Here is a 24,835-nt window from a genome sequence, read left to right as displayed (position 1 = left end):
AGGATTAAATGACTTACCCAGGGTCCACAGCTTGTAGAAGTTAGATCTTCCTGACTTCAGGCCCAGTGCTTAGTCCATTTACATGCTTTTGTGCAAATGGTCAGCAATGCTTATAAAGAATTCCTTTCTGACTTTTATTGTTTTTTTTTAGGGTTTTTTTAGGGTTGGGTTTTTTTGCAAGATAATGGGGTTAAATGGCTTGCTCAAGACCACACAGCTAGTTATAATTATTAAGTGTCTGAGGCTGGATTTGAACTCAGGTACTCCTGAGTCCAGGGCTGGTGCTCTATCCACTGCAGGTCACCTAGTTGCCCCTATTTTTTTTTGTAAGACAATGGAGTTAAGTGACTTGCCCAAAGTTAAACAACTAGGTAATTATAAAGTGAAATAATAGCTGCCCCTAGCTGCCCCTCTGACTTTTATTCTTAGATGCATATATAACTCTGGTGAGGTTTATGGATGAAGCCTTTTGGTATACTCTCTTCCACTTTAAGTTACTTTATTTTAAAATGTATTCATTGAGTTTCTCCTAATAGAATGTAAACTATGAAAAGAAATGATTTCCTTTTTATCTTTGATGTTTCAAAACCTAACACAGGACCTTCCATACAGTAGGCTTTTAATAAATATTTGTTTAATTTTTATCTAGGAGCTCCAGAGACTAGTCCATAGACAAATTGGCTGTGGATGTCCTACCTTCCTTTTTTGGATGAGAAAACAGAGGAGTTCCAAAAGAGTTAAATTATTTGTGCTAGATCACACAGCTAGTAAGGACCTGCTGGTGGAACAGTGGATAGAGCAGTGGGACTGAAGTCAGGAAGACCTGAGTTCAAATACAGCCTCAGACACTTACTAGCTGTGTAACCATGGACAAGTCACTTAACCCTGTTTGTCTCAATTTCCTCATCCGTTAAAATGATCTAGAGAAGGAAATGGCAAACTACTCTGTTATCTTTGCCAAGAAAACCCCAACTGAAGAGTCAGACAAAACTGAATGACTACACACAACTGGTAAATTGGCAGACCCAGGTTCAAAATGAGGGACTTTGATTTCAAATCCAGATCCTACCACTCCTTCATGTGGGATGCACTGAAGTGAATCTCTGACACATACTCTAAGATCTATAGAATTTTATTTCAAAAGGGAGAAATGCCTTGATTCTTCCTTCACCACCTCTCCCCTAATCCACTTATTGGGCAAGTCTTCCTGGTCTGTCTATACCATATTTCAAATCCATCCCTTCTTCCTCTGCCTATGTAACTACCATCATAAACTGTTTGTGCCTGCCCTAATATCATTCCAGAACTTCTGCAATAGCTTTCTAAATATCTCCAATCTCTTCCCTTTCTAATCTATCCTTAGCCCAGATATAAAAATTAATGTAGGGGTCTTACCATGTCACTCTCCTGTTAAAAATCTGTGTGGGGCGGCTAGGTGGCACAGTGGATAGAGCACCATCCCTGGAGTCAGGAGTACCTGAGTTCAAATCAGAGCTCAGACACCTCATAATTACCTAGCTGTGTGGCCTTAGGCAAGCCACTTAACTCTGTTTACCTTGCAAAAACCTAAAAAACAAAAAAAAAAGTTCTGTAGGCATCCAGGGCCATATCGTCCTCCTAATCTATATCTTGTCACTGGACCTGAATGACTTGGGAGGAGAAAGTGAAATGGTTGACTTTGCATAACCCCCTCCACCCCTTCACTTGCATGTCATGATATCACCTCCCTTATGTTATGGTCCTCTTCCAGAATGAAACACAAATAACAATGATAAGGAGTACTTGAGGATAAAAAATAAACTCAGCCTGGAGTTAACTCCACAGTCTGGTTCCAAACTGCCTTTGCAACTTTTTTTATACTCCCTTTCACCCTTTCTAGGTTCCAGTCAAACTGGACTTCAGAAAAAAAAAATCACTGAATTTACCAAATACTTTCTTATTTCCTAAGGAATATGCCACATCCCAGGAGAGATCTTTCTCTACCTTCAAATTCAAACAAAAGTAGCTTCAATTCAGTTCAACATTTATTAAACTCCAATACAAAAACAAAACATCCTTTCCCTCAAAGAGCTTACTTTCCAACTTTTCTTCCCCCACCAACTACCAACCTCCAAAAAAATGTGATCTTTCCTTTTTCAAATGTTTAGAATGTTTTGTTTGAATTTCTTTCTCTAGTATTACACTTGTTTTTCATATAATCCTCCACCCCTATCCCTGTAGTTTCCAGCTTTGGTGTTTTTCATCTATATAAGTTTAGCATCCAATGCAGAATCTCATATGTGTTTAATAAATATTGTTGCTCAATTGTGTCTGGCTCATCATGATCCTATTTGGTATTTTCTAGGCAAAGACACTAGAGTGGTATCTTTGAGGAAACTGAGGCAAACAACTTGAAGTGACTTGTCTAGGGTCACATGGTTAGTGACTAAGACTAGATTTGAACTAAAGATTAGTGCTCCTGAATCAAAATCCAGCATTCTTATCTACCAGCTTCCCTAAAATTATCTGAATTGAATTGTTTTCCCTGAGTCCCATCTGATCCTGTCCACAACTGCTAGTCCAATTTCTCCTGCAATGTATTGTATACTTCCTGTGTTAGAATGCAAGTTCCTTGAGGGTAGATACTGTTTCATTTTAATTTCACAGAATCCTGTCTTTACTTTTGATTTCCTATGCATCTTGCACCTAGTTGACACTTGTTAAAATGTTTAGTTGATTTGGTTTGTGGTACATTTTCCCCCTCTCCCACTAACCTTCAGGTCCTGGAGGTCAAAAGACTGCTCTCAAAATAAAAACTCTGCTAATCCTAAACACAAACTGGCTAAGGGGGAGGGAGAATTGAGAAAAGAAATAGGGACCAAAGAAAAGACTTTTACCCTTAACCAGGCCTCAGAAAGGAGATAGGAAAGTATTGAGAAGGATTAAGCTTTGCTCTTAATCCAAGTGTCCAGAAGGCATGGCTGTTCATACCATACTATATTTATTTATTTCAGTTACCCTACCAGGCAAGGGATGTGAATTCTATCCTAGTCCTGAAACTATCTGGGTTAACCGAGGCCAATCTTGTACTACTTAATACAATTTTATTATGAGAAAGGTAAGTTATAAACTTAAAATTCTATAAAAATGTAAATGCAGGTTATTACTACTCATCAAGAAGAAAATGTACTGTGTTTGGGGAAGTGGGGGGGAGGGAGTTGAAGGCTCTATGGTTACAAACTTTAGTGGCCTGATAAGCACCAAGCTAAATAACACCTCCAGGTGCACTGCAGGCAAAGGAAGAAATAGAAAGGGAGAGAATCAACTGCAATACATTTCCATGGCTTACATGCACTGTTTCTCATCCAGACGGAAAACAGGAAAGGAATGGAGCAGTTGGGAGTGGGTAAAAGGAGAGAGGAAGACACAGTATAACCTGTGAGGTGGAGAATGATTCACTATTGTGGAACCTCATCAGCCATACTTGACCAAGAATATCCTCTATAACATTCATGAATGGGAAGAGGATGGAGGGGTAGAAGGGAGGGCAGAGAATGAAAGAAGGGAGAGAGGTCTCTATAAGATCTAATTCCTACTTTTCCCTGCTGGTACCTTAATCTCTTAGACCTTCACTCTTTCCTATGCTTGTTGGATCCTTCATAATTTAAAGGGTGTCATGAATTGGCAGTTTGAAGTGCAAGTCCAAGCTTTAAAACTTAATAGCTGCGATAAGATTAATAACTACTTGGGATGGCTAGGTGGTGCAGTGGATAGAGCACCATCCCTGGAGTCAGGAGTACCTGGGTTCAAATCCGGTCTCAGACACTTAATAATTACCTAGCTGTGTGGCCTTGGGCAAGCCACTTAACCCTGTTTGCCTTGCAAAAACCTAAAAATAAAAAAACTTGATTGATCCATGGAACTAAGGCTCCAACCAAAGTGCCCAGTCACCAAAGGCATGTGCAAGAAGCCCTTCAGGCTTGATGGAGGACCACTCATCTCCCTGAATGAAGACTTCTTCCAGAAAGGGCCAATCTCCCTATGGAGACAAGGCATCCTGTGAATGAACACTGTATCTTTATTGAATATACTCTCCCTTGCTATTTTGTTAAATCAACTTCCTTTGGCCAAACGTTATCTGGTCTAGGAGTGTCTCATGCTTTCCATCCCTAGTTTTAACCTTTAGACCATCGTGTCTGGCCCAGAGGAATACTATGTAACTAGGGCCATCACTTCATCTTCAAACCGCCAGCTCCCCATCTGTAAAATGAACATAAAATAAACCACGTATTATCTACCTTACTTAAGTGCCAGCTATTATTGTGGCTAACATAGACTGGATGTTCATCAAGTGTTAAATGTCCCTTCGGATGTCCCCAACCCCCCAGGGACTAAGAGGAGTCAGTTCCTCCTCTGGGTCTAGCTAGCTAATAAGTATAATCAAGAGCATAAAGGAATGATGAGTAAGAGTGGAAGCGATGATAAATGTCTGCGAGAAGCACCCCGGGTGGACACAGTGACGATGAGGAGATGTGAAGACTGGGGAGGCGACTCTTGCCAACCTAGGGAGCTGGGCTTGGAGTCAGAAAGTCTCGAGTTCAAGGCACTAAGGGCGCTCCTCGGGAAGCCTCAGTTTCCTCATCTGTAACTGAATCTACCAGTCTTGTCAAAGTCGCTGCGGAGCCTCGGAGAAGCCCCTTCTCCGCGGTCCGGCCCGCGGCTCCCCCTTCTGCGGGGTGCGGGGGCCGCCCTGAAGACCCAGCTCCTTCCCGGGGCGGCGGCGGACTCGGGTTGGTCTCGCCTCCCGGGGCCCCGGGAGAGCCGAGGGGCGAGGCGGGGCCGGGGGCGCGCGGGGCGGGCCGGGGGCGGGCCGGGGCCGGGCCGGGGCCGGGCCAGGGGCGGGCCGGGCCGGGAGCGCGCCCCGCGCGGCGGTCCGGGCTGCCGCGGCTGCTCCGCCGGCCGGCCGCACACTCGGAGCCATGCCGGCCGCCCGGGTGGACTACATCGCGCCCTGGTGGGCCGTCTGGCTGCACGGCTTCCCGCACCTGAACCTGCGCCTGCAGCCCGCGGACAGCGCCTTCAGCCCCCAGGACCCCAGCTACCAGGAGGTCAGTGAGCGCGCCCCGCGCCCCGCACTCTCCATCCTCGGGCGGCCCCGGGCGAGGGCTCCAGCCTGGGACCCCTCCTTCCGCCGCCCTGAAGCCCTGCTCTTCTCTTCCTCCTCTCCCTCCCTTTCCTGGAGACCTCACTCTCCCCCCCGCACTTGCCCCTCCACTTCCTCTCGGCTTCCCCCTCGGTCTCCCCCTTTCCTCCTCTCCTCCCCTCTCCCCTCCGGTCTCCCTGAGGTAGGGAGACTGGAAATTAGCCTGGGAGCATGGCGTTAAGAGAGGCAAATCATCTTAGAAAGTCAGACGGCGAGCCTCTCTGCTCCAGGGTTTCTTTGCAGTCCGTTTAGGAAGTAGGGGGGCCCCTAGAAGGTGGGTAAAGAGGGGCCTGGAGATTACGAGGGGCTGGACTTGTAAAGCACTGTGGGGAATGGATAAGCGGGGGAGGACTTTTGGAGTTTATTTTCTTTCCTGATTTCTGGTCTGCTTTGATGGGAGTAGTTGGGTCTTTAAGAGGTTAGAAGTCCCTCTGGGCTCCTCCATTCCCTCTTGTAAGCCCATTACCTCCTAGACTTTCCCACCTTCCTTCTGGAAATCCCACCACTCCCTAATCCTTCCGACCCTTCCCCTTTTGTTCTACTATCCTCTTAACTTTCCCACCCTCCTTCTGGCAGTCCTACCCCCCCCCCCACCTTCCTCCTTCATCTTCCCCTCACCCAGCTCTCGGGATAGAGAAATTTGCTGTCCCTGACCCTCTTCCCAGATCCCTACTTGGATTGATGCTTGCCTATTTTGGGGTTCCTTAATGAAGAATATTCCAGTGATAAGACTTAATCAGACTGGCATTTATTAAGCTCCTACTGTGTACATGATCTTTGCTTGGTATCACAAGTAAAACACAAGTAATGAAGTATATTAAGTTAAGACTATCAAACAAGCATTTATTAGGCTCTGGTTGTGTGCCACGTTCTGTGCTGGCAGTAGGAGTACAAAAGCAAAAGTGATACAATCTTGAGTTACTCCTGTACTATTGGGAAGCAACATCTTGGTGGAATACAACTATATACAAAATAAATGCAATGTCGTTTTGAAAGAGCACTGACTGCTGGGAAAGTCAGAAAAAGACCTTTTCATGCACAAGGTGGAGCTTGAGCTGAGTTTTGAAGGAAGTAAGGAATTCTAGGAAGTGAACAGGAGGAAAAGAGTTCATTCCATGTACTAGGGCCATACAATGCAAAGACTGGAAGATGGAGGAGCATCCTGTGTTAGGAACAGCAAAAGAGGTCAAAATGGCAGAACCTTAGAGCATAGAAGTGGGGTAATGAGGCTGGAAAGATAGAGGAGAGGCCAAGTGTCACAGGAATTTAAAACACTAAAAAATTTTCATTTCATCTTTCAGTTAATAGGGAGCCATTGGAGTTAATGAGGAGAGGGGAGAGTGTCATTGTTCTAAAGGAAAATCACCTGGAAGATTAAGAGGCAGGGAAATCTATTAAGAGGTTGTTGAAGTTGTTTGGGTGGGTGGATAGGGGTGTGGAAGCTAAGCCTAGCTGATATTAATGGAATTTCAAATATGATACCTATTATAGGAGAGTCATAGACAATCAGTTCCTAAACGTGGCAGTGATCTTTAGCCTTTATGGCCAGCCTATTGTCACTTTATCTATACAAGAGATTGTACTGGGTGACAACCTGGGACAGCTTCTCCTTTTATTAACCCGATTAGTCACTTATTTCTCTTCTTTCCCTCCCCTTTTATTTCAGATCTTGGATCAAAAAGCATTAAAATTGTCTAGAGGCTTATGAAATTTAAGGTTCTATACCCAACACCCATATCCCCGCATCCATCCTTTTTTTCTACCCATTTTCTTATTAATTTCTTTTTTTATGTAATAGCCTATTTTTCCCAATTACATGTTAAAACAATTTTGGGCAATTCAATATAGTTCATACATGTGGAATCATGTAAAACATTTGCATATTAGTCATTTTGTACAAGAAGATACGAATCACAATCCATATACAAATCCCTTTTCTCTCCCCATACTTCCCTACATCATAAACATCTTTTCCTTGAGAGACTGGAGTTTTAAAATACTATTCCACAGCCTCCTTTTGTCAAAGAATCTTGTATCTAGTTAGTCAACAAGATTTATTAACCATGTGTTAAACTCTGGGGAGGCAAATAGCACAATCCCTTCTCTCAGGGAGCTCACATTCTAATGGGTGCATAGAAGGTGTGTACAGTGTAAATGATATGCAATCCCACCATGCACCAGCATTTTGGGGAGGTGGGGAGAGAAGAGTAAGAAAAGGCCATCTGAAAAAAAGTGAAATTTGAGCAGTCTTAAAAGAAAGCCGAGAAACCAGGAGGTGGAGGTGAGGGAGAACATTCCAGGAATGAGAGACAGTCAGTTAAAAAACCAAAGACTGGAGATCAAGTGTTGTATGTGAGAAACATGTGGAGGGGAGTAAAGTGGGAAATGATTGGGAAAGGGGCCAGGTTATTTAGAGCTTTAAAAGCCTAACAGGATTTTATATTTCATCCTAGAAGTAATAGGGAACCATTGGTATTTATTGAATGGGGGAGGGTGAGTGCTATTAGATATGAGCTTTTTAAGATTACTTTGGTTTTGTTTTTATTTTTTGTTTTTCATAAATAAATACATGCATTTCTAATATTTTGAGTTTATCCTCTGTCATTGTGGGTGAGACAGTCATTTAAAAAGTCTTTAATCTTTTAAGATCACTGTGATAACTAGTGGAGGGTAACCTGGAGTGTGGAGAGCCTGGAGGCAGGAAAATCAACCAAAAGACACTGGTTTAGGAGACCCTTCACTGAGGAGGTGGTTGTGTGACTGGAGAGACTTAGAGCAGAGATATGGTAAACACCAAGACTTGACAGCAGATAGGATATGTAGGGTGACTTCCTATGAAGAACTGAGAATAACACCAGTATTGTGGCCCTATCTTACTGGTTTCCTCAAAAGTAATAGGGAAGCTGGAAAAAGGGGAGGACTTGGGAGGAAAGAGAATTGAGTTCTTTTTTGGATGTGTTGAGTTTGACATGTCCTGTACACAGTTGGAGATGCAACTCTGGGAGTCCCAAAGAAAGATTAGAGCTAGATAAATAGACCTGAGAATCATTTGCATAGAGATGATGATTAGACCCAGAGGAACTGAATGATCATCAAGTGAAATAATCTAGAGGACAAGGCCAAAGACAAATTTAGGAGACATCTAATTAGGGGAGTGTGACCTGGTTGAAGATCCTGTAAAGGGCACTGAGAGGGATTTTTTTGTCTTTTTTTTTTAATTTTCTAAGGCAATGGGGTTAAGTGGCTTGCCCAAGGCCACACAGCTAGGTAATTATTAAGTGTCTGAGGCCGGATTTGAACTCAAATACTCTGACTCCAAGGCCAGTACTCAATCCACTGCACCACCTAGCCACTCCGAGAGGTATTTTTTTTTGAAACATCTGACTCAGGTAGCATTTTTTAAAATTTTTTTAATTTTTAGGTTTTTGCAAGGCAATGGGGTTAAGTGGCTTCCCCAAAGCCACACAGCTAGGTAATTATTAACTGTCTGAGGCTGGATTTGAACTCAGGTACTCCTGACTCCAGGGCCAGTGCTGTATCCATTGCGCCACCTAGCCGCCCTGCTCAGGTAGTATTTCTACTGCCTCTTGGGACTAGACTGAATCTGTGTTCCTTTAGGGGGAGCAGTGTTACAGTTATCACAGTGAGGAAGTGAGGAGCAGGATGGAGCTTTTGATTTATCCCTGTTTAATCAGTGCTTTCTGACCCCTCTAATATGCTAGGGACTTTGACCCCAAGAATTACTTCCTCTCCTTGGGACTGGGTGAGCTGCTGACATTGAAAGGGCATCAGAAAGAGACTGAACCAGAGGTCAGATAACTCCACTTTCTTCTCTGACCCCACATACAAGGCTTTCTCTTCCATAGTTATAGGGATCATGTGCAGGGATACATGTATATATACTAGAATAATCCTTTCCCTTACCTTCCCCTCTCCCTTGGTTTGGCTTAGGGCTATGAGAGAGTTTTTGCAACCTCTGGACCCCTGGGGGCGGGTGGAGACTTGTCCTTCCTGCTTTGAGAGGGAAGAGAATAGCAAAGAAACTTTCTGGTAAATGAGAGAAAAATTGAAGCTAGTACCAGAAATTTTTTTAGGTCTACCCACCAAACTCTCAACCTTCTGTTCCAAAAACTAGCTCCCAAACTAGTTCTCTTTTCTCCTGCTCCCCCAGCTCAGTCGGTATTCAATCTGTATTTCTCTAGAAGCAGTGCCTTTATCATAGCACAGTTCTTGGAGGCTATGTCAATAGAATATGAACTCCATCAGGTATTCCTGAGGTTTGAACAAAAGCCTAGTGACAGAGGGGAAGGAATTCATTACCAAAAAATTGATTATTCTGCCACAGTGTCATGAAAACCAGTAAATGCAAATTGTAACCCCTTTCTGTCAGGGTAAGGATTTCATACTGATGAAATCCGAGGTCCTTGTTATTATTCACTCAGGAACCTACTGTCTGGGGATAGCTCCAGGGAATCTTCTGCTCTCTGTTTATGGATGAAAAAAGGCAGCTCTGGTGATCAAATGTGATTTCCCAGATCAGAAGAGAAACCCTGCCTGGCAGGCTTTATTGTGTATGCCCAAGACAAAATCCAACAGCTGCATTGTTTGCTATGGGTTTAGGAGAAAGGGTGATAGAAGAGGGGCAGCTGGAAATCTGGTCTCCACTACTCCCAATTCACTAGCACCAAAAGACAGTCTTTGTCTGGTCAACAGCTGTTACTGGCAGGATTGAAGTCACTCCATCCTCTGTGGACAGTTGTTCACCTTTAACTACAGATCCAGGACTATGATAAATAATGACTTCCATAAAGTAAAGGCAGGGTCTCTCATAGTCAAGCCCCCCTTACCTTTACCCCTCTGTCTTCCCATATTCCTCCATTGAATTGGATCTCCTCCTACACGTTTTTGTTTGGTATTTGGATAATTCTATTTGTTTCGTTTGGTTTTTGGTTTTTTCCAAGGCAATGGGGTTAAATGATTTGCCCAAGGTCACACAACTAAGTAAGTATTAAATGTCTGAGACTGGATTTGAACACAGGTGTTCCTGGCTCCAGGGTCAGTGCTCTATCCTCTGTACCACTTAGCTACCCCATGATGTAGTAAGAATCCACTACAGGTTTAGTCTGTTCATCCTTCTTCAGCCCTCCCCTCTCCCCTTCTCTATCTTTCCTCCTATCCTTTGATACATAGACATACACAGAAGCTGTAAAAATTTTGACCATATCAGGAGCACAATCTTTGGCTACCAGTGCCATTGTGAAACTTGGGATAGCCTGTCCCTTCTAGCCCAGAGCCTCCTGAGGATCATGTGGCTCAATAGCAGTAAACTAGGAGAGAAGACAGTTAGATGGTACAATGGATAAGATGCTTCCCCTAGAGTCAGGAAAGACCTGAGTTTAAATGTGACCTCAGCCACTCCCTAGCTGTGTGACCCTGGGCAAGTCACTTAACTCTGGTTACCTCACTTTCCTCACCTATAAAATGAGCTGCAAAGGCAAACCACTCCAGTGTCTCTGCCAAGAAAACCCCAAATGGGGTCATGAAAAATCAGATGTGACTGAAATAACAACAGGAGAGAAGAACTGTAGTTTTCAGGTATTCCTATCTTAGATTGCTAATAATTGATGGTTAGCAAATCCCCCTACTGGTGAGAGTGGAATGATTTGGTCCAATTTGTCAGGACAGGATATAGGATCAGAGGTCTAGCGGTGAAGGATCTCAGAAATCATCTTGTCAAATCTTGTCAAACTTGTTTTGGAAACTGAACCCTCAGAGGGTTGATTATTTAACCAAGGGTATGCAAGTCAGTAGTAGCAGAGGCAACACTTGAACCCAGGATATGCCATGGCTTCAGAATTTGTTCTCTTTCCACTGTGAAGATTTCCTGTTCTCCTTTTTTCAAGAAGTTTTCAAGTAGATACTAGTAGGGAATGGCTAATGGAAATATAGAGGCAGCTAGGTGTCACATGTCTAGAATCCAGAACAAGGAATCAAGGAAGGTTTGAGTTCAAATCCTGCCTCAGACACTTGCAAACTGAGTGAGACCCTGGACAAGTCATTTAAGTTCCCTCAGTCTTAGTTTTCTCATGTGTAAAATGGAGATATTATAGCACCTACTTCCTAGGGTAGTTGTTAGGTCAAATGAAGTTAATATTTGCAAAGCATATTGTAAACCTCGAAGCTGTCTTTTAGGTGTCCTAAAAATCTTTGTACAATTTTAAACTTATTTTGGGGGAAGGAGAAATTTATATGTGTATGAGTACATACATATATATTTTTGATATATTTTTGTGTATACATATATATAAATGTATATTTGTATGTATGTATTTGTATATATGTGGAGCAGCTAGATGTCATAGTGTATAGAACACTGGTCCTGGAGTCAGGGGGACCTGAGTTCAAATGTGACCCCAGATACTTACTAGCTGAATGACTCTGGCCAAGTCTCTTATCCCAATTGCCAAAAAAGAAAACATATTTTGGGACCTAATAATGAGTTATCTTTGTAATCTTCTGTGTTTTATGCATTTAAAAACATTATTCAGAAAAGGTGCTTCTTGATATCCCTAGAGTGCCAGACAAGTCCAAAACACTCAAAAAAGTTAATCTCTTATCTTAGAAAATTGCTAGAGCACAGAATCACAGAGCCAGTATGTGGCAGAGGTGGATTCAAGGTCCTTCTGACTCCCATCTCACTTCAAAGAAATATAGATTTTAGAACTAGAAGGGACCTTGGGAGTCATCAAATCTGACCCTCTTGTCAATTTTACAGATCAGGAAACTGAGACATGGAAATTTAAGAGATTTGAGCAGGGCCACATGGTGAGTGTCTAAGTCACAATTTGGTGGTCCTGATTTCAAGTCCAATGATCTACTTTTTTTTAGGTTTGTTTTTTTTTTGGCAAGGCAATGGGGTTAAGTGACTTGCCTGAGGTCACACAACTAGGTAATTATTAAGTGTCTAAGGCTGGATTTGAACTGTACTGATTTGAACTCAAGTACTCCTGACTCCAGGGCTAGTGCTTTATCCACTGTGCCACCTAGCTACCCCCATCTACTTTTCTTTTATTGAAATGACCACCATATCTGAGGCCACTGTAGGAGGATATAAAGACATTTGACCCTTCCTTCAAAGAGTGAAAAGATATGTATTAACTCACTTTATATAGAATTTTGAAGTTTGCAAAGCTTTTGTGGGATAGTAGGTCAGATATTATTTTACAATTTATAAATAGGGAAACTGATACCTGGAGAAAAATGTGGTCACAAAGCTTTTTTTTCCCAAGACTAGATCTCCTGAATCTAAATTTAGTATTTAAAAACAACTACCTATATACCTTGTAATAATACGAACCAGAGTATTTGATTGTTCATTCCTTTCAGTTTTATCTGACTCTTTATGCTCCCATTTGGGGTTTTCTTGTCAAAGATACAGGAGTGGTTTGCCATTTGCTCTCAGGCTCACTGAGGCAAACAGGGTTAAGTGATTTACCCAAGATCACATAGCCAGGAAGGGTCTGAATTGAATTTGACCTTAGGTCTTTTGACTCCAGGCCCTGTGCTCTGCCCACTGTGACACCTAGGCACTCAAAATAGAGTATGGATGTACATAAGAGTGCTTCAGAGGAGGAAGGATGGTGGAAGCTATAGCTACAAGATTCCTTCAGAATCCCAAGGCCAGTCTCCTGCCTTACTCATATTTCATGAGCCAGCTATTTCTTTAGGACATGGCAGAGAAAGTTTTGTCTCCCACATTTACTGGCTGACATTATTCAAAAGCAGAAATCTGAACCTAGTATATAATTACTACCACCCACTGGCCCCCTTCCAAGATCCAAAAAGGGATCAGAGGGAATCAGAATTGAGCAACCCATTTGTTGACAAGTCATAGAGTATTGGATCCTAGGTTTAGACCTAGAAGGATCATATAATTCCCCCCTTGTTTTACTGAGGTTCAGAAAAGCAGTTACAACAGTTATAAGTGTCTGGGACCCAGAATTTGAAGTCAGTCCTCCAGATCACCACATTGTACCATGCTACTGATTATCTGAAGGACAAGGCATCTTCCTTGGGCCCCATGCCCAGCAGAGCTGAGATCAGAAAAGGCCTGGAATCATGATAAGGAAATGGCATTCATCCCCAGCATGAGGTCATAGTCACTAGACTGTCACACTGAGCTCTCTCTCTGGGCCAGAAAAAGCAAGTCAACCCTTCAGGAACCAAAGGCCAAGGAACACCAACAGGGGTCATTACTGTCTTGGGCATCTCTCTTTCTGCAAGCCCTCCCAAGGAGATTTTGAGAGGTCACCTCCCTTAGCCTCCAGGCTAAACTCCCAGAGGCGGGGCCATTGTGAGGTGTCTTAGGTTCAGGCTATTCTGTCCCCTGTGAAGAAAAGGAGCCTATGATCAGAGTGGTGCCTTGATCAGAACTGATTCTCTTAAGAGCTCATTTGTTCTTAAGTATTCCATTAGAGAGAAATGTTTCCAAATCTGGGTTTCTTTGTTTAAAAAAAATTTTAAATGAAAAAAACCAAAACTTTTTTTTTAATTGATGAATAAAGGGCTAAGACTGTATTTGAGATGGGGGTTTTAGGGATTTGGTGCATAGTGTTAGATATGTGTATGGAGCTAATGTGGTATAGTGGATAGAGTATTGGAAAATAGTTGGCACAGTGGATAGTGTTGAACTTAGACCATAATTCAAATCCTTTCACAGATACTGACTAGCTTTATGACCCTTGAAAGTCATTTGAAGGGCTGCTAGGTGGCGCAGTGGATAGAGCACTGGCCTTGGAGTTAATAACAATAACATATTGTGCTAACTAGGTGACAATGGAGATAGATTGTTCTCACCTTTCTGTCCTGAGTTCAAATCCAGACCCAGATATTTACTAGCTGTGTGATCTTTGGCAAGTCATATATTTCCAATTGCCTCCAAAAACAAAACAAAACAAAAAGTAACAGGAAAATAACAATAACTCTTATTTCTCAAGGCTTTGAGAATCAAGTGTGATAAAATTATATATATATATATATATATGTATATATATACATATATATATATATAAAATTTTAAGAGCTTTGCAAATTTTAAAGAGCTATATAAATGCTGGTTATTATTAGTGAAGGTCCATGAAATGATAAGAGTCTTACAGATCTGTGACTAAGTGGCTATACAGCGGAAACATGTAGGAAGCCTACAGGATACTTGTGTTCTTAACTCACTGCTGTCCTTTACCTAATAATAAGTTATGTGACCTTAAGCAAGTCACTTTATGTCTTTAAATTCAATTTTTTTCCTTCAATAAAATGAGTGGTGTGGGTTGTTAGCTAAGTTAGCTAAGATTCTATGGATCTACCATGCTCTGCTTCTGGGGCACTGGCAGGAAGCCATCATATCCTGACAGCTGGAGGAGAGATAGTTAAATATCAATCTGCCAGGGTGTAGCAGCAGAAGAATAGAGCTCTTGGAGTGTGTGGTCCCCTTCTGCACCACTGAAAACACAATCTCTCTCTCTCTCTCTCTCTCTCTCTCTCTCTCTCTCGTTACGTTAATTAAAAGCACAAAGATAGTTGCCTATGCCTGAAAGGCAAATGACATGACCTAGGAAAAGAAGGTTTCTCAAGTGCTCCTTTCCTATTCAGAGACCTCCCCTTCCATGCCAGTCTCTCTCTCCCTTTCCTGTGCTGCTTACATGTCCCATGGAAGAGGGATTTTGAGGTGAAAAAGTCCTAACAACAGACTTCAGAGTGTTTCCTGATTGTGGATTGCATTTTCAGTTACCTGTCTACAGCCAGTCTGTAAACTGATGAACTTGGGAGTGTGTGACAGAAGGGTGTCATCCCATTGCATCTTATGTTAGAGGAATGCTATAGAAGAAAGTGAAATGCTCCTGAAATCCCTTCCATCCCCATGAGATATATAATTCAGTCCTCTTCCCTAAAAGAACAAGAGGGCTTGTCTTGTCAGAGCCACGGTGGCAGATTCATTTTACCATTTTTAAGAGTCCCTTCTCTTCCCCTTCCCACCCCCATCAGCTCTTCTGATGTCTCCAGCAGTTCAGTGGTTTCCCATAGAACAATGTTCACAGCCCACCTTTTCCTCTAGCCAGCCTGGTCAAATCATTTCCCCTTACTGGACTGACTTTTCCATCTGTGTGCTAAGGGTATTGAGCCAAAAGTCTAAAGTACCTTCCACCTCTGGAAAATTAGAGCCCTGGGAGTGAACTCTAGAGTGAACTGCCTCTCTGGGAAGAATTAGGGGAGAGGGTCAGAAGAGCCCTCCTTTCCTGACAGAGTAGGTCTCTGCAGGGAAGGCTTTTGCTCTTCTGTTCCTATAGTCTTTGCCTCAAACAAGGGATGGCTAGTAACAGATTCAGAAGTCACATCATAAGTACCTAAGTTCCTAAGAGAAATGGAATATTGAATTTGGAGAAAGGATTTGACATTTTTTTTCCTTTCTCTGAAGCAAATGCTGGGGTTGGACATGGAACATGGCCAGTTGTGTCCTCTCATGTCTGACCTTAAGCCAAGAGAAGTCTACTGTCAGACAGTTATGGTTCTGACAGGCCAGCTGACTGCCCGCCTCACCTGGAATGCTCTGTTACCTCAGCTTCTACTTTTAGCTTTCTTCAAACCTCAACTCAAGTGTCTCTTTCCCAGTCTCCCTGGCTACTAATGATTTACCTTCACCTCACAGATTCTCTTCCACCTAAGGGGTGGGAAGATGTATTTATAGCTGTATCTTATATGCACCCATCATTTGTAGGGCAGGTTGGTAGTGCAGTGGATCAGAAGGATTCATTTTCCTGAGTTCAAATCTGGTCTTACTTGCTGTGGGATCCTCAGTAAGTCACTTCCCCCTGTTTAACTCAGTTTCCTCATCTGTAGAATGAACAGGGAAAGGAAATGCCAAACCTCTCCAGTATCTTTACCAAGAAAACCTCAAATGGAGTCATGAAGAGTCAGACATGACTGAAATGACAACCAAAATAGTCATTTACGTGTTGTCTTCCCCATTAGAATGTGTCTTCTCTGAGGGCAGGGATCATGGTTTTTTGCCTTCCTTTATATAAAGCCTGGCAAATAATGTTTAATAGATATTTGTTGCCTGACTATCTCTAAGGCCTAGGACTTACCAATTAGTGGAGGTTTAGTGGCACATATTGGTCTCTCATCTCTCCTACATAATAAAGATGTCAGCAGTTTGTAAGTCTTCCTAAATTTGTTTCTCCTTCCCCCTTACTCCAAGACCTAATTTTCTACTTTGGGGAACTGGAGAATAGAATATGTTATAACTGAAGTTGGGGACTACTACCTCCTCTAATAATTCCATATTACATTTGCCTTCTGGACACCATCTATGGCATCTCCACCTCTCCCTCTCCCCAGCACATTCCTTTACTTCTTCTAATCCTTTCCCCTTTCTTTCCTCCAAGAGATTCCAAAAGGATATCCCAGCATTTTCTCTCATTTATTCTACTACTCCTTAGTCAGCCCAGGGTGTGAATGAGGACAAACCAACAGGATTGTCATCCAGCTATTCTACTAAAAATATTTCCAAAGAGTAACAGCAGCCTCAAAGTTGGGAATGAGAAGATAAGATTTAGATTTAGAAGGAAGGATAGGGATAGAGAGATTGCAGTGGTTTCCTTGTTGTTGGGGATGCCTTGAATGAGGAGTTTCATTTAGAATGCAGAAAAGCTGACCTATATTTCTGTTATTTGTATTTTAGTGTTGTTGTTTTTTCCCATTACTGTGCCCAACTTCCTTTCCCATTAAACTGAGAGATCACGAGAGGTCACTGAGAATAAGGAAGTTATCTTTCTTTATCTGTCCTCAACAATATAATTCCCAATGAGCAAAATATACCTATGATAGAAATGCATTATATACTATTGGCTTATTGAGCTGCTTCTGATCTGCCTTTCCCCCGTGTACATTCTACCCTGAAGCTGGACTAGTTCAAGTCACAAAATGGAAGGCTGCAGGTGTTTTTGGACCGAGGAATATCGTTGGGCATATGGTGAACTGCCAGGTCCAAGTGGCCAGTTGGAGACTAGCCCAGTTTTGGCTGGCAGGTACTTAAACCTGATGCCAGATGGTGTCCATCTGGTAGTGTTAGGGATTGGAAATGGCTGGGGGTAGTTACAAGGAAGAGAACTTATTCAAGGGTCCTCATCATAGTAATATTAACCCTAGATAGATTATTTGGGTATTGAGCAAGCCAGAGGAAGTGATCTGTTGCTGTAATAATCAGGTCATGCCTCCTATGTATTTAACTGTTGATATTTTCTGCTCTTCCTTCTTGGTGACTTCACTGGCTTATAGGTTTTTGCATGTCATATAAGAACTATCTCTTTAGGTATGATGAAGTTCAGTGAAGTGAGTTGAACCAAAAGAACATTGTATACAGTAACAGCAGAGTTGTTTTAAGGACAACTTTGAGTAACTAAATCATTTTGACGATTAAATCATGAATATATAACAAATATACAAATTATAAATTAGATGAATGTAAAACAAACTATAAATAAATTAAAGTTAAAGGACATGAAGAAAGACTGAAAGAACTGATGAATAGACATATGTATAGAATAATTTTATGTATTTATATATGTTTGTTTCCCCCTCTAGAGTAGGAGGAGGATGAAGGAAGAATAAAAAGAAATTCACATGATAACTGTTGTTTATTTGGAGGGCATAGCAAGTTATACAAGGTAGATTTGCAGTTTCATGTGCAATTATATTTTTAATTGTATTGTATTATACAATTGCTTGCTTTGTTCCATGAATTAAAAATAATTTTTTTTAAAAAATTGACATCATAACAGTAGAAATCAGGACACTTAAAATGTTAGTTCTTACTCTGCCACTAGTGAGCTATATGGCTTCACTTTAAGTAAGGCAGTATCAGAGCCAGGGTAAGCCAAGATAATGAAAGTCGCCTGATCTCTCCCAAATTCTGCTCCAAACAGCTTTTAAAAAAAATTTGACAAAACCAACATCAAGGACATGTAAAACAATTTTCAAGTCCAAGACAACTTAGAAGGTCAGCAGGAAAGGTCTGTCTCACTGGCATAAGAGTGGAGTACAAGCAAAGCCCCAGCAAGCCGGCAGAACACCTTGATAAGTTGAATGAATTGGCTTCTGGAGCTATCAGCCCATAGTCAGTGAGTCAGACAACTGGTCAGAAAGAGATTACAGGAGACTCATTGCTGGCATTGAGAGCCAAATTCTATTACATTACTTATACCTGGAATCTGAGAGCAGTCCCAGGAGTAAGGAAGAGTACTAGAAGGAGCATGGACTTTAGTCATGAGTCCAGGGTGGAAGAGTGCTTGTGGTCCCTCACAGCCCAGAGCACAGACCAGGAGAGCAATGAAGACATCCCCTCCTTAGATCTTGCCACTTTTGGGGGAAAAAAAAAAGCTTACAGATCCCAAAACTAGCTCTAAAAACAGTAGCTTGGGGCAGAACCCCCTCCACCCCAGGAGGAGAGCTCAACTTTAACATAAAGTTAAAATTGAAGAAATAATTTGGAAAAGAATCTGCTCATATAATGTTAACAAGAAGACAAAGAAGATCAAAACAAACTCAGAAGAAAACAATGTTTTCTCAAAGAAAAAATTTAAATTTATCTCAGGTTCAAAAGGAATTCCTGGAAGAGCTTAAATAGAATTTTAAGGGCAGCTAGGTGGCGCAGTGGATAGAGCACCGGCCCTGAAGTCAGGAGTACCTGAGTTCAAATCCGACCTCAGACACTAACAACTACCCAGCTTTGTGGCCTTAGGCAAGCCACTTAACCCCATTTGCCTTGCAAAAACCGAAAGAAAGAAAGGAAGGAGGAAGGAAGGAAGGAAGGAAGGAAGGAAGGAAGGAAGAAAGAAAATAATTTTAAAAATGAAATTTGGGAAAAGAAATGAGAGTAATGCAAGAAAATCATGAAAAAAACAGTCAATTTAATTGTAAAGGAGAACACACCAAAAAATACTGAGGGAAAATAGCATCTTTGAAGAAAAACAGAATAGGCTAAATGACAAATGAGACATGAAAATCCAATAAAGAGAAGAATACTTTGAAAAGCAAACTTTCCCAAATGGAAAAAGTTATACATGAATTCACTGAAGAAAATAATTTCTTAAAAATTAGAATTAGAAAAAATAATTAGAACTGGGCAAGTAGAAGCTAACAACTCCAAGGACTGATGCAAAGTGAAATGAGCAGAATGTACAAGTAACAACAATATTGTATAATGATCCGATTATGAATGAATGATCTATTCTCAGTACAGTGATCGGAGACAATTCCAAAAAACTCATGATGAAAGATGGTATCACTTCCAGGGAAAGAACTAATGGAGTTTGAATGCAGATCGCCACATATGTACCTTTTTAACTTTATTTTTCTGTGTTTGTTTTTTTGTTTGTTTTCTTTCACAATATGACTAATATGAAAATATATTTTGCATGACTGTACAAATGGATTTCCTATATCAAACTACTTTCCTTCTCTGGACTCCAGGGCCAGTGCTCTATCCATTGTGCTATTAGGTACCCCAACTTTCCTTTTCAATGAAGTTTGAGAAGAAAGGAAGAGAATTTGCACCTCAAAATTTTCTTTAAATGAATGATAAAAATTGTTTTTACATGTAATTGGAGAAAAAATAAAATATTAGAGTTGTTAAAAAAAAATAAAACATTTTTGAAAAGCAAGTCACTTCCTTTCCTTGGACCTCAGTTTCCTCCTCCATAAAATGGAGTTAGACTGGAAGGTTTCTGCATCCCCATTGCATACCCATAGTATCAAGTACATAGCAATCACTTAATAAATGCTTATTGAATTACATGCTATGATGCTGCTCCAGATCTCTCAGCTGGGCCACGAACCCCATGAATCAAAAACTGCCTTCTGTTCTTTCTGTGCCAGTCCATCACCAAAGAATTTTAGGTAATAGGATAAGATGTGTGTGTTTAATAAATGACTAGATTATTTGAAAGAAGAGATAACCCTCCCCTCCTCTTATCCAATGATCACTCATTCAAGCACCAGCTCATTACCTGCTTCCTCCAGGAGACCTCTAATTGTTCCAGCTCATATTGATTTTCCTGTTCTCCAAACTCCTTTATCACTTGTCCGTCTGTATCACACATACAGTGACTAAGTATTGTGACTTAAATGTTTCCTGTCTGAATCTGCTTTCCTCAGCTATATACCATAAATTCCTAAGAGGAAGAGATCATCATATTTGGTTTTATATATACATATGCATATATACACACACATATCAACCTCAGTGCATAGCACAATGCTCAGTATACAGTAGGTATTCAATAAATGTGTCACATATATATTAACAGTTTGGCTTCCCTCTTGTCTTCACCTCTTCCAGGGACAAAAGGACCCTGGTGTTTCCTGGACTAAATGAGATAGTTTTTTATAGAGCACATAGTACAGTGGTCAGCACAGAATAGACTCTTTTTGTTTTGGGTTATTTTTGCAAGGTAATTGAACTCAGTTTGTCCTAATTCCAGGACCATTGCTCTATCCACTATGCTGCCTAGTTGCCCTCACATAATAGACATTTCTTTATTTTTTTGTTTTTATGAGACAATGGAGTTAAGTGACCTGCCCAAGGTTGTCACTCAGCAAGTATCAAGTGTCTGAGGTTGGATTTGAACCCAGGTCCTCCTGACTCCAGCTGGTGCTTCATCTACTGCACTACCTAACTGTCCCTCATAACAGACTCTTTTTTTCATAATAGACTTTTTTTAAGGTGTTATTTTTGCAAGGCAATGAGGTTAAGTGGTTTGCCCAAGGCCACACAGCTAGGTAATTATTAAGTGTCTGAGACCAGATTTGAACCCAGGTACTCCTGACTCCAAGGCCAGTGCTCCATTCACTATGCCACCTAGCCGCCCCTCCCATAATAGACTCTTAATAAATACTTGTTCCCTTCTTTAACTCTAGTCCTAGTGGAAAGAACTCTAGTTTGGGAAGTCCAAAAAAACCTGGGTTTGAATTCTGGCTTTGACCTTGGCCATATATCTAGATAGAGAGATAAAGAGATAGATATAAAGAGAGATAGATACACACACGCACACACATACACGCACACACACACACACACACACACACACAGTGGAAACAACTCTAGTTTGGGAAGTCAGAAGACCAGGGTTTGAGTTCTGACTTTGACCTTGGCCATATGTATCTTATAATTGTCTAGTTATTTGCATACTGTCTCCCTCATTAGAATATAAACTCCACCCTCTTTGCTAGCTACAGTATCCCTTAAGCCATCCTTTATTTTCTTCATTCCTTAAATTCTCCTTAAAAATTTAATATAAAATGGTGTGGGGTTTTTTTTGTTTTTTTTTGTTTTTTTAGTTTTTGCAAGGCAATGAGGTTAAGTGGCTTGCCCAAGGCCACATAGCTAGGTAATTATTAAGTGTCTGTTGAGGTCAGACTTAAACTCAGGTACTACTGACTCCAGGGCTGGTACTCTATCCACTGCACCACCTAGTCACCCCATAAAATGGTGTTAAAGAAAACTCATGGCCTATTGAAGAATTTGATTCTATCTTAGTCACTCCTTGGTAACCTTCCTTGTGGCATGCACAATAGAGAATACCTGCAGCACAAGGGGGAATCACCACAGAAATGCATTTAAACAAAAATTTGCTGCTGGGAGCTCTTCATTTGCTGCTACCCTCTTTTCTAAGCTAGATCCACTTGATCTAGCCATGCTGATGAAACAATATGGCTCCAGCTCCAGGTGACTGGCTCTATGTAGATCTAAGCTTCTGTTCTTTTCCCTTTTCACTTGACTTCTTTCCCAGCTTGTAACCACCAATGTGGTCCCAGCTCCATGCTGTTGAATATAGGTTAATCTAAGCTTCTTTCCTTCCTTCCTTCCCTTTTAAGGGCTTTAACCTTTTTAACCTCAACTTCTGCTAATCAGCCTGTCCTTTAAGAAGTTCATTACCTTGCTGCTTCTCCAAAGAACTTAACCTATGAACTTTCTGTAATAACCTGTGAACTTTTTGCAGAAGCCTGTGAATTAAAATTTAAACCTTATCTCCCTGAGTCAGAGATTGATGAATTCTTCATTAAAAAACAACTTCTATGGGCAGCTAGGTGGCTCAGTGGATAGAGTATTGGCCCTAGAGTTAGGAAGACCTAAGTTCAAATCTAGCCTCAGACACTTAATAAGCTAGCTGTGTGACCTTGGGTAAATCACCTAACTCCATTACCTTGCCCCCCTCAAAAACCCAAAGCAAACAAAAAAAACATAGATCCTATCTTTAAGGTCTATTTCCTGAAGTCCATTTCCTTCCAACATCAACAATACATTTATTAAGTGCCTACTGAGTGCCAGTTTCTAAACAGTTGAGGTACAAGACAGTCCATGCTCTCAAGGAAGGGACAACATGTAAACAACCGTGCACAGATAAACTGGAAATAATCAATGCATATGACAAAATATGTAGAATTACAAAGGAAATCAATTGAATTGAGTAGTTATCAATTAACTCATGGATCCCCAATTAAGATACATACACACACACACACACACACACACACACACACACACACACACACAGACTCTCCACTATCTTCTTTAAATCTTGTTTTCTCCTGTAAAATGAACATAATAATAATAACCACATCACCTGCCTACCTGAGGGGCAACCATTTTAAAGCCTTGATGTCCCTCTCTAAAACATTGTGATTCTTTTTCAGTCCCTACTGTTACTGGGTCTTGTGGCTGGCATCTGCTTGGGCCTGAACTTGATCTTCATCACAGTCTATCTGATTTGCTTATGCTGCTGCAACCAAGATGAGGAGGTACAGACCAAGCAGCCTAAATCTTCCTGTATCACTTGGACTTCTGTGGTAGCTGGACTCATCTGCTGGTGAGTTTCCTGACCTGGAAGGGTAGGGGTGGGGAAAGGCCCCTGAGGGCCAGCAGGTTCTCTTAGTGGGCCAGCAGTGCCTTGGTCTTAGACAATACCCTTCTGTTAAATTGAGTTTTTGGTTTGGAGCCATCTGAGTCATAAAGTCATGCCTCTGAGGAAGCTCTCCTCACCCAATCCTACTGCCAGGATCCCCTCATGACTGAATTTGTTGTTATTGTTTAGTTATGTCTGACTCTTTTATGACTCCATTTGGGGCTTGCTTGGCAAAGATCCTGGAATGGTTTGCCGTTTCCTTCTCAATTTCATTTAACAGTTGAGGAAACTGAGACAAACACAGTGAAGTGACTTGCTCAAGGTCACATAGTTAATGTCTGAGGCTGGACTTGAACTCAGGGAGAAGTCTTCCTGACTCCAGGCCAAGTGCTACCTGGTCATGACTGGACTATTTCAATATGAACACAGAAGCATTTTTCCTTCCTTAAAAAAGCAAACAAAACCTCAACCCTTTTCTATCAAATGATAAAAATCTTGGGGAAATGAATTACATAGACATGATTAGATGACTTTAGAAATCAGGCAACAAACACTATTAAGTGGCATGGTGGATGGAGTTTGGTCTGGAATTGGAAAGACTCATCTTTGTGAGTTCAAAGCTAGCCTCAGATACTGTGTGACCCTGGATAAGTCATTTAACCTCAATTTCCTTATCTGTCAAATGAGCTGGAAAAAGATACTGCTCCAGTATCTCTGCCAAGAAAATTCCAGATGGTATCATAAAAAGTTGGACTTACCTCAAAAGACAATATCCACAGCTACCCAAGATGACTTTAGTAATCAGATAACAAACATTTGTTAAATGCATACCTTATACCAGATACAAATGTGAGAGAAAAGAAAACTACTCCCTGCCTTCAAGGAGATTACATTTTAATAGAAGAAGGCAAGTCACTAAAGGGAGTAGAAAAGGGAGTGGGGTGGGAATAAGGAAACCCCAAAGTTTGATGGTAAAGACAAGAAAGCATCTGGGAGAGGATTGAAGATTGGTCAACCAGGATCCCTTCCAAAAGTGAAGGTCCCAGGAGGAGCTCACCAATGGGACTCACATGTGGTAAGGCTTACATAGTAGAGGAATGTTTTGGATTGAGAATGCCCCAAGGGAAAAAGATGAATGTTCTAGGATGAGGAAGAAAGTTTCAGGCTAAGTTTACAGCTGAGGAGTAGTGTTAAAATCTAGAAATTCAATAAAGAACAAAGCCAGGAAAGTCAGCTGGGAATAGAATTGAAGACTGACCTTCATTAATCAGGAAGGATGGCTCATTCCGCAACTGGCTTGGGTTTTGTCAACCCTAAGCAAAAATCACCAGCAAAGGTTCCCTAAATAATCAGTTTGGCACCACACTGAACATAGTCTTCACTGGGCAGCTGTCCCAGGGTTAGATGCTTTTCTGACCTTTGCCCCTACACATTCTCTTTTCTTCCTTCTGAATGCTGTTCTTGGACAGTGGGATCAGGACAAAGTCAATTCTAGCCCAGAAACAATTCCATCTTCAGAGTGGATCAATACCTTTTAATGCATTAGTCAGTTCTTTCAAGATGCTTTGGATGAAAGAATAGAAATTTGAGATTTTAATGTTGAGTACCGTCTCCCTATCCCTTTCACTGTTGGTTAGAAGGAAGCCCGTCTGCATCTGTGACTTCTTTGTGGGTCAGTTAGCATTTGCAGAGGATT

The 24,835-nt window shown here is 41.4% G+C and overlaps 1 protein-coding gene across 1 annotated transcript in view; it reads left to right on the top strand.

Annotated features, from left to right (window-relative positions):
• The first annotated feature begins 4,927 nt into the window (after positions 1 to 4,927).
• The window catches only part of TTYH2 (tweety family member 2), a 91,276-nt gene continuing 71,368 nt past the window's right edge, over positions 4,928 to 24,835 (top strand). The window contains exons 1-2 of the mRNA XM_074224648.1: positions 4,928 to 5,087; positions 22,931 to 23,103. Of these exons, the coding sequence (XP_074080749.1) occupies positions 4,959 to 5,087; positions 22,931 to 23,103 (302 nt within the window). The 5' untranslated portion in view covers positions 4,928 to 4,958. The remainder of the gene's footprint in view (positions 5,088 to 22,930; positions 23,104 to 24,835) is intronic.

The sequence above is a fragment of the Macrotis lagotis genome, chromosome 2 (assembly GCF_037893015.1).
Source record: "Macrotis lagotis isolate mMagLag1 chromosome 2, bilby.v1.9.chrom.fasta, whole genome shotgun sequence".
Classification (NCBI taxonomy): domain Eukaryota; kingdom Metazoa; phylum Chordata; class Mammalia; order Peramelemorphia; family Peramelidae; genus Macrotis; species Macrotis lagotis.
The sequence above is the reverse complement of the archived record's forward strand: the minus strand, read 5'-3'. Positions and strand labels throughout refer to the sequence as shown.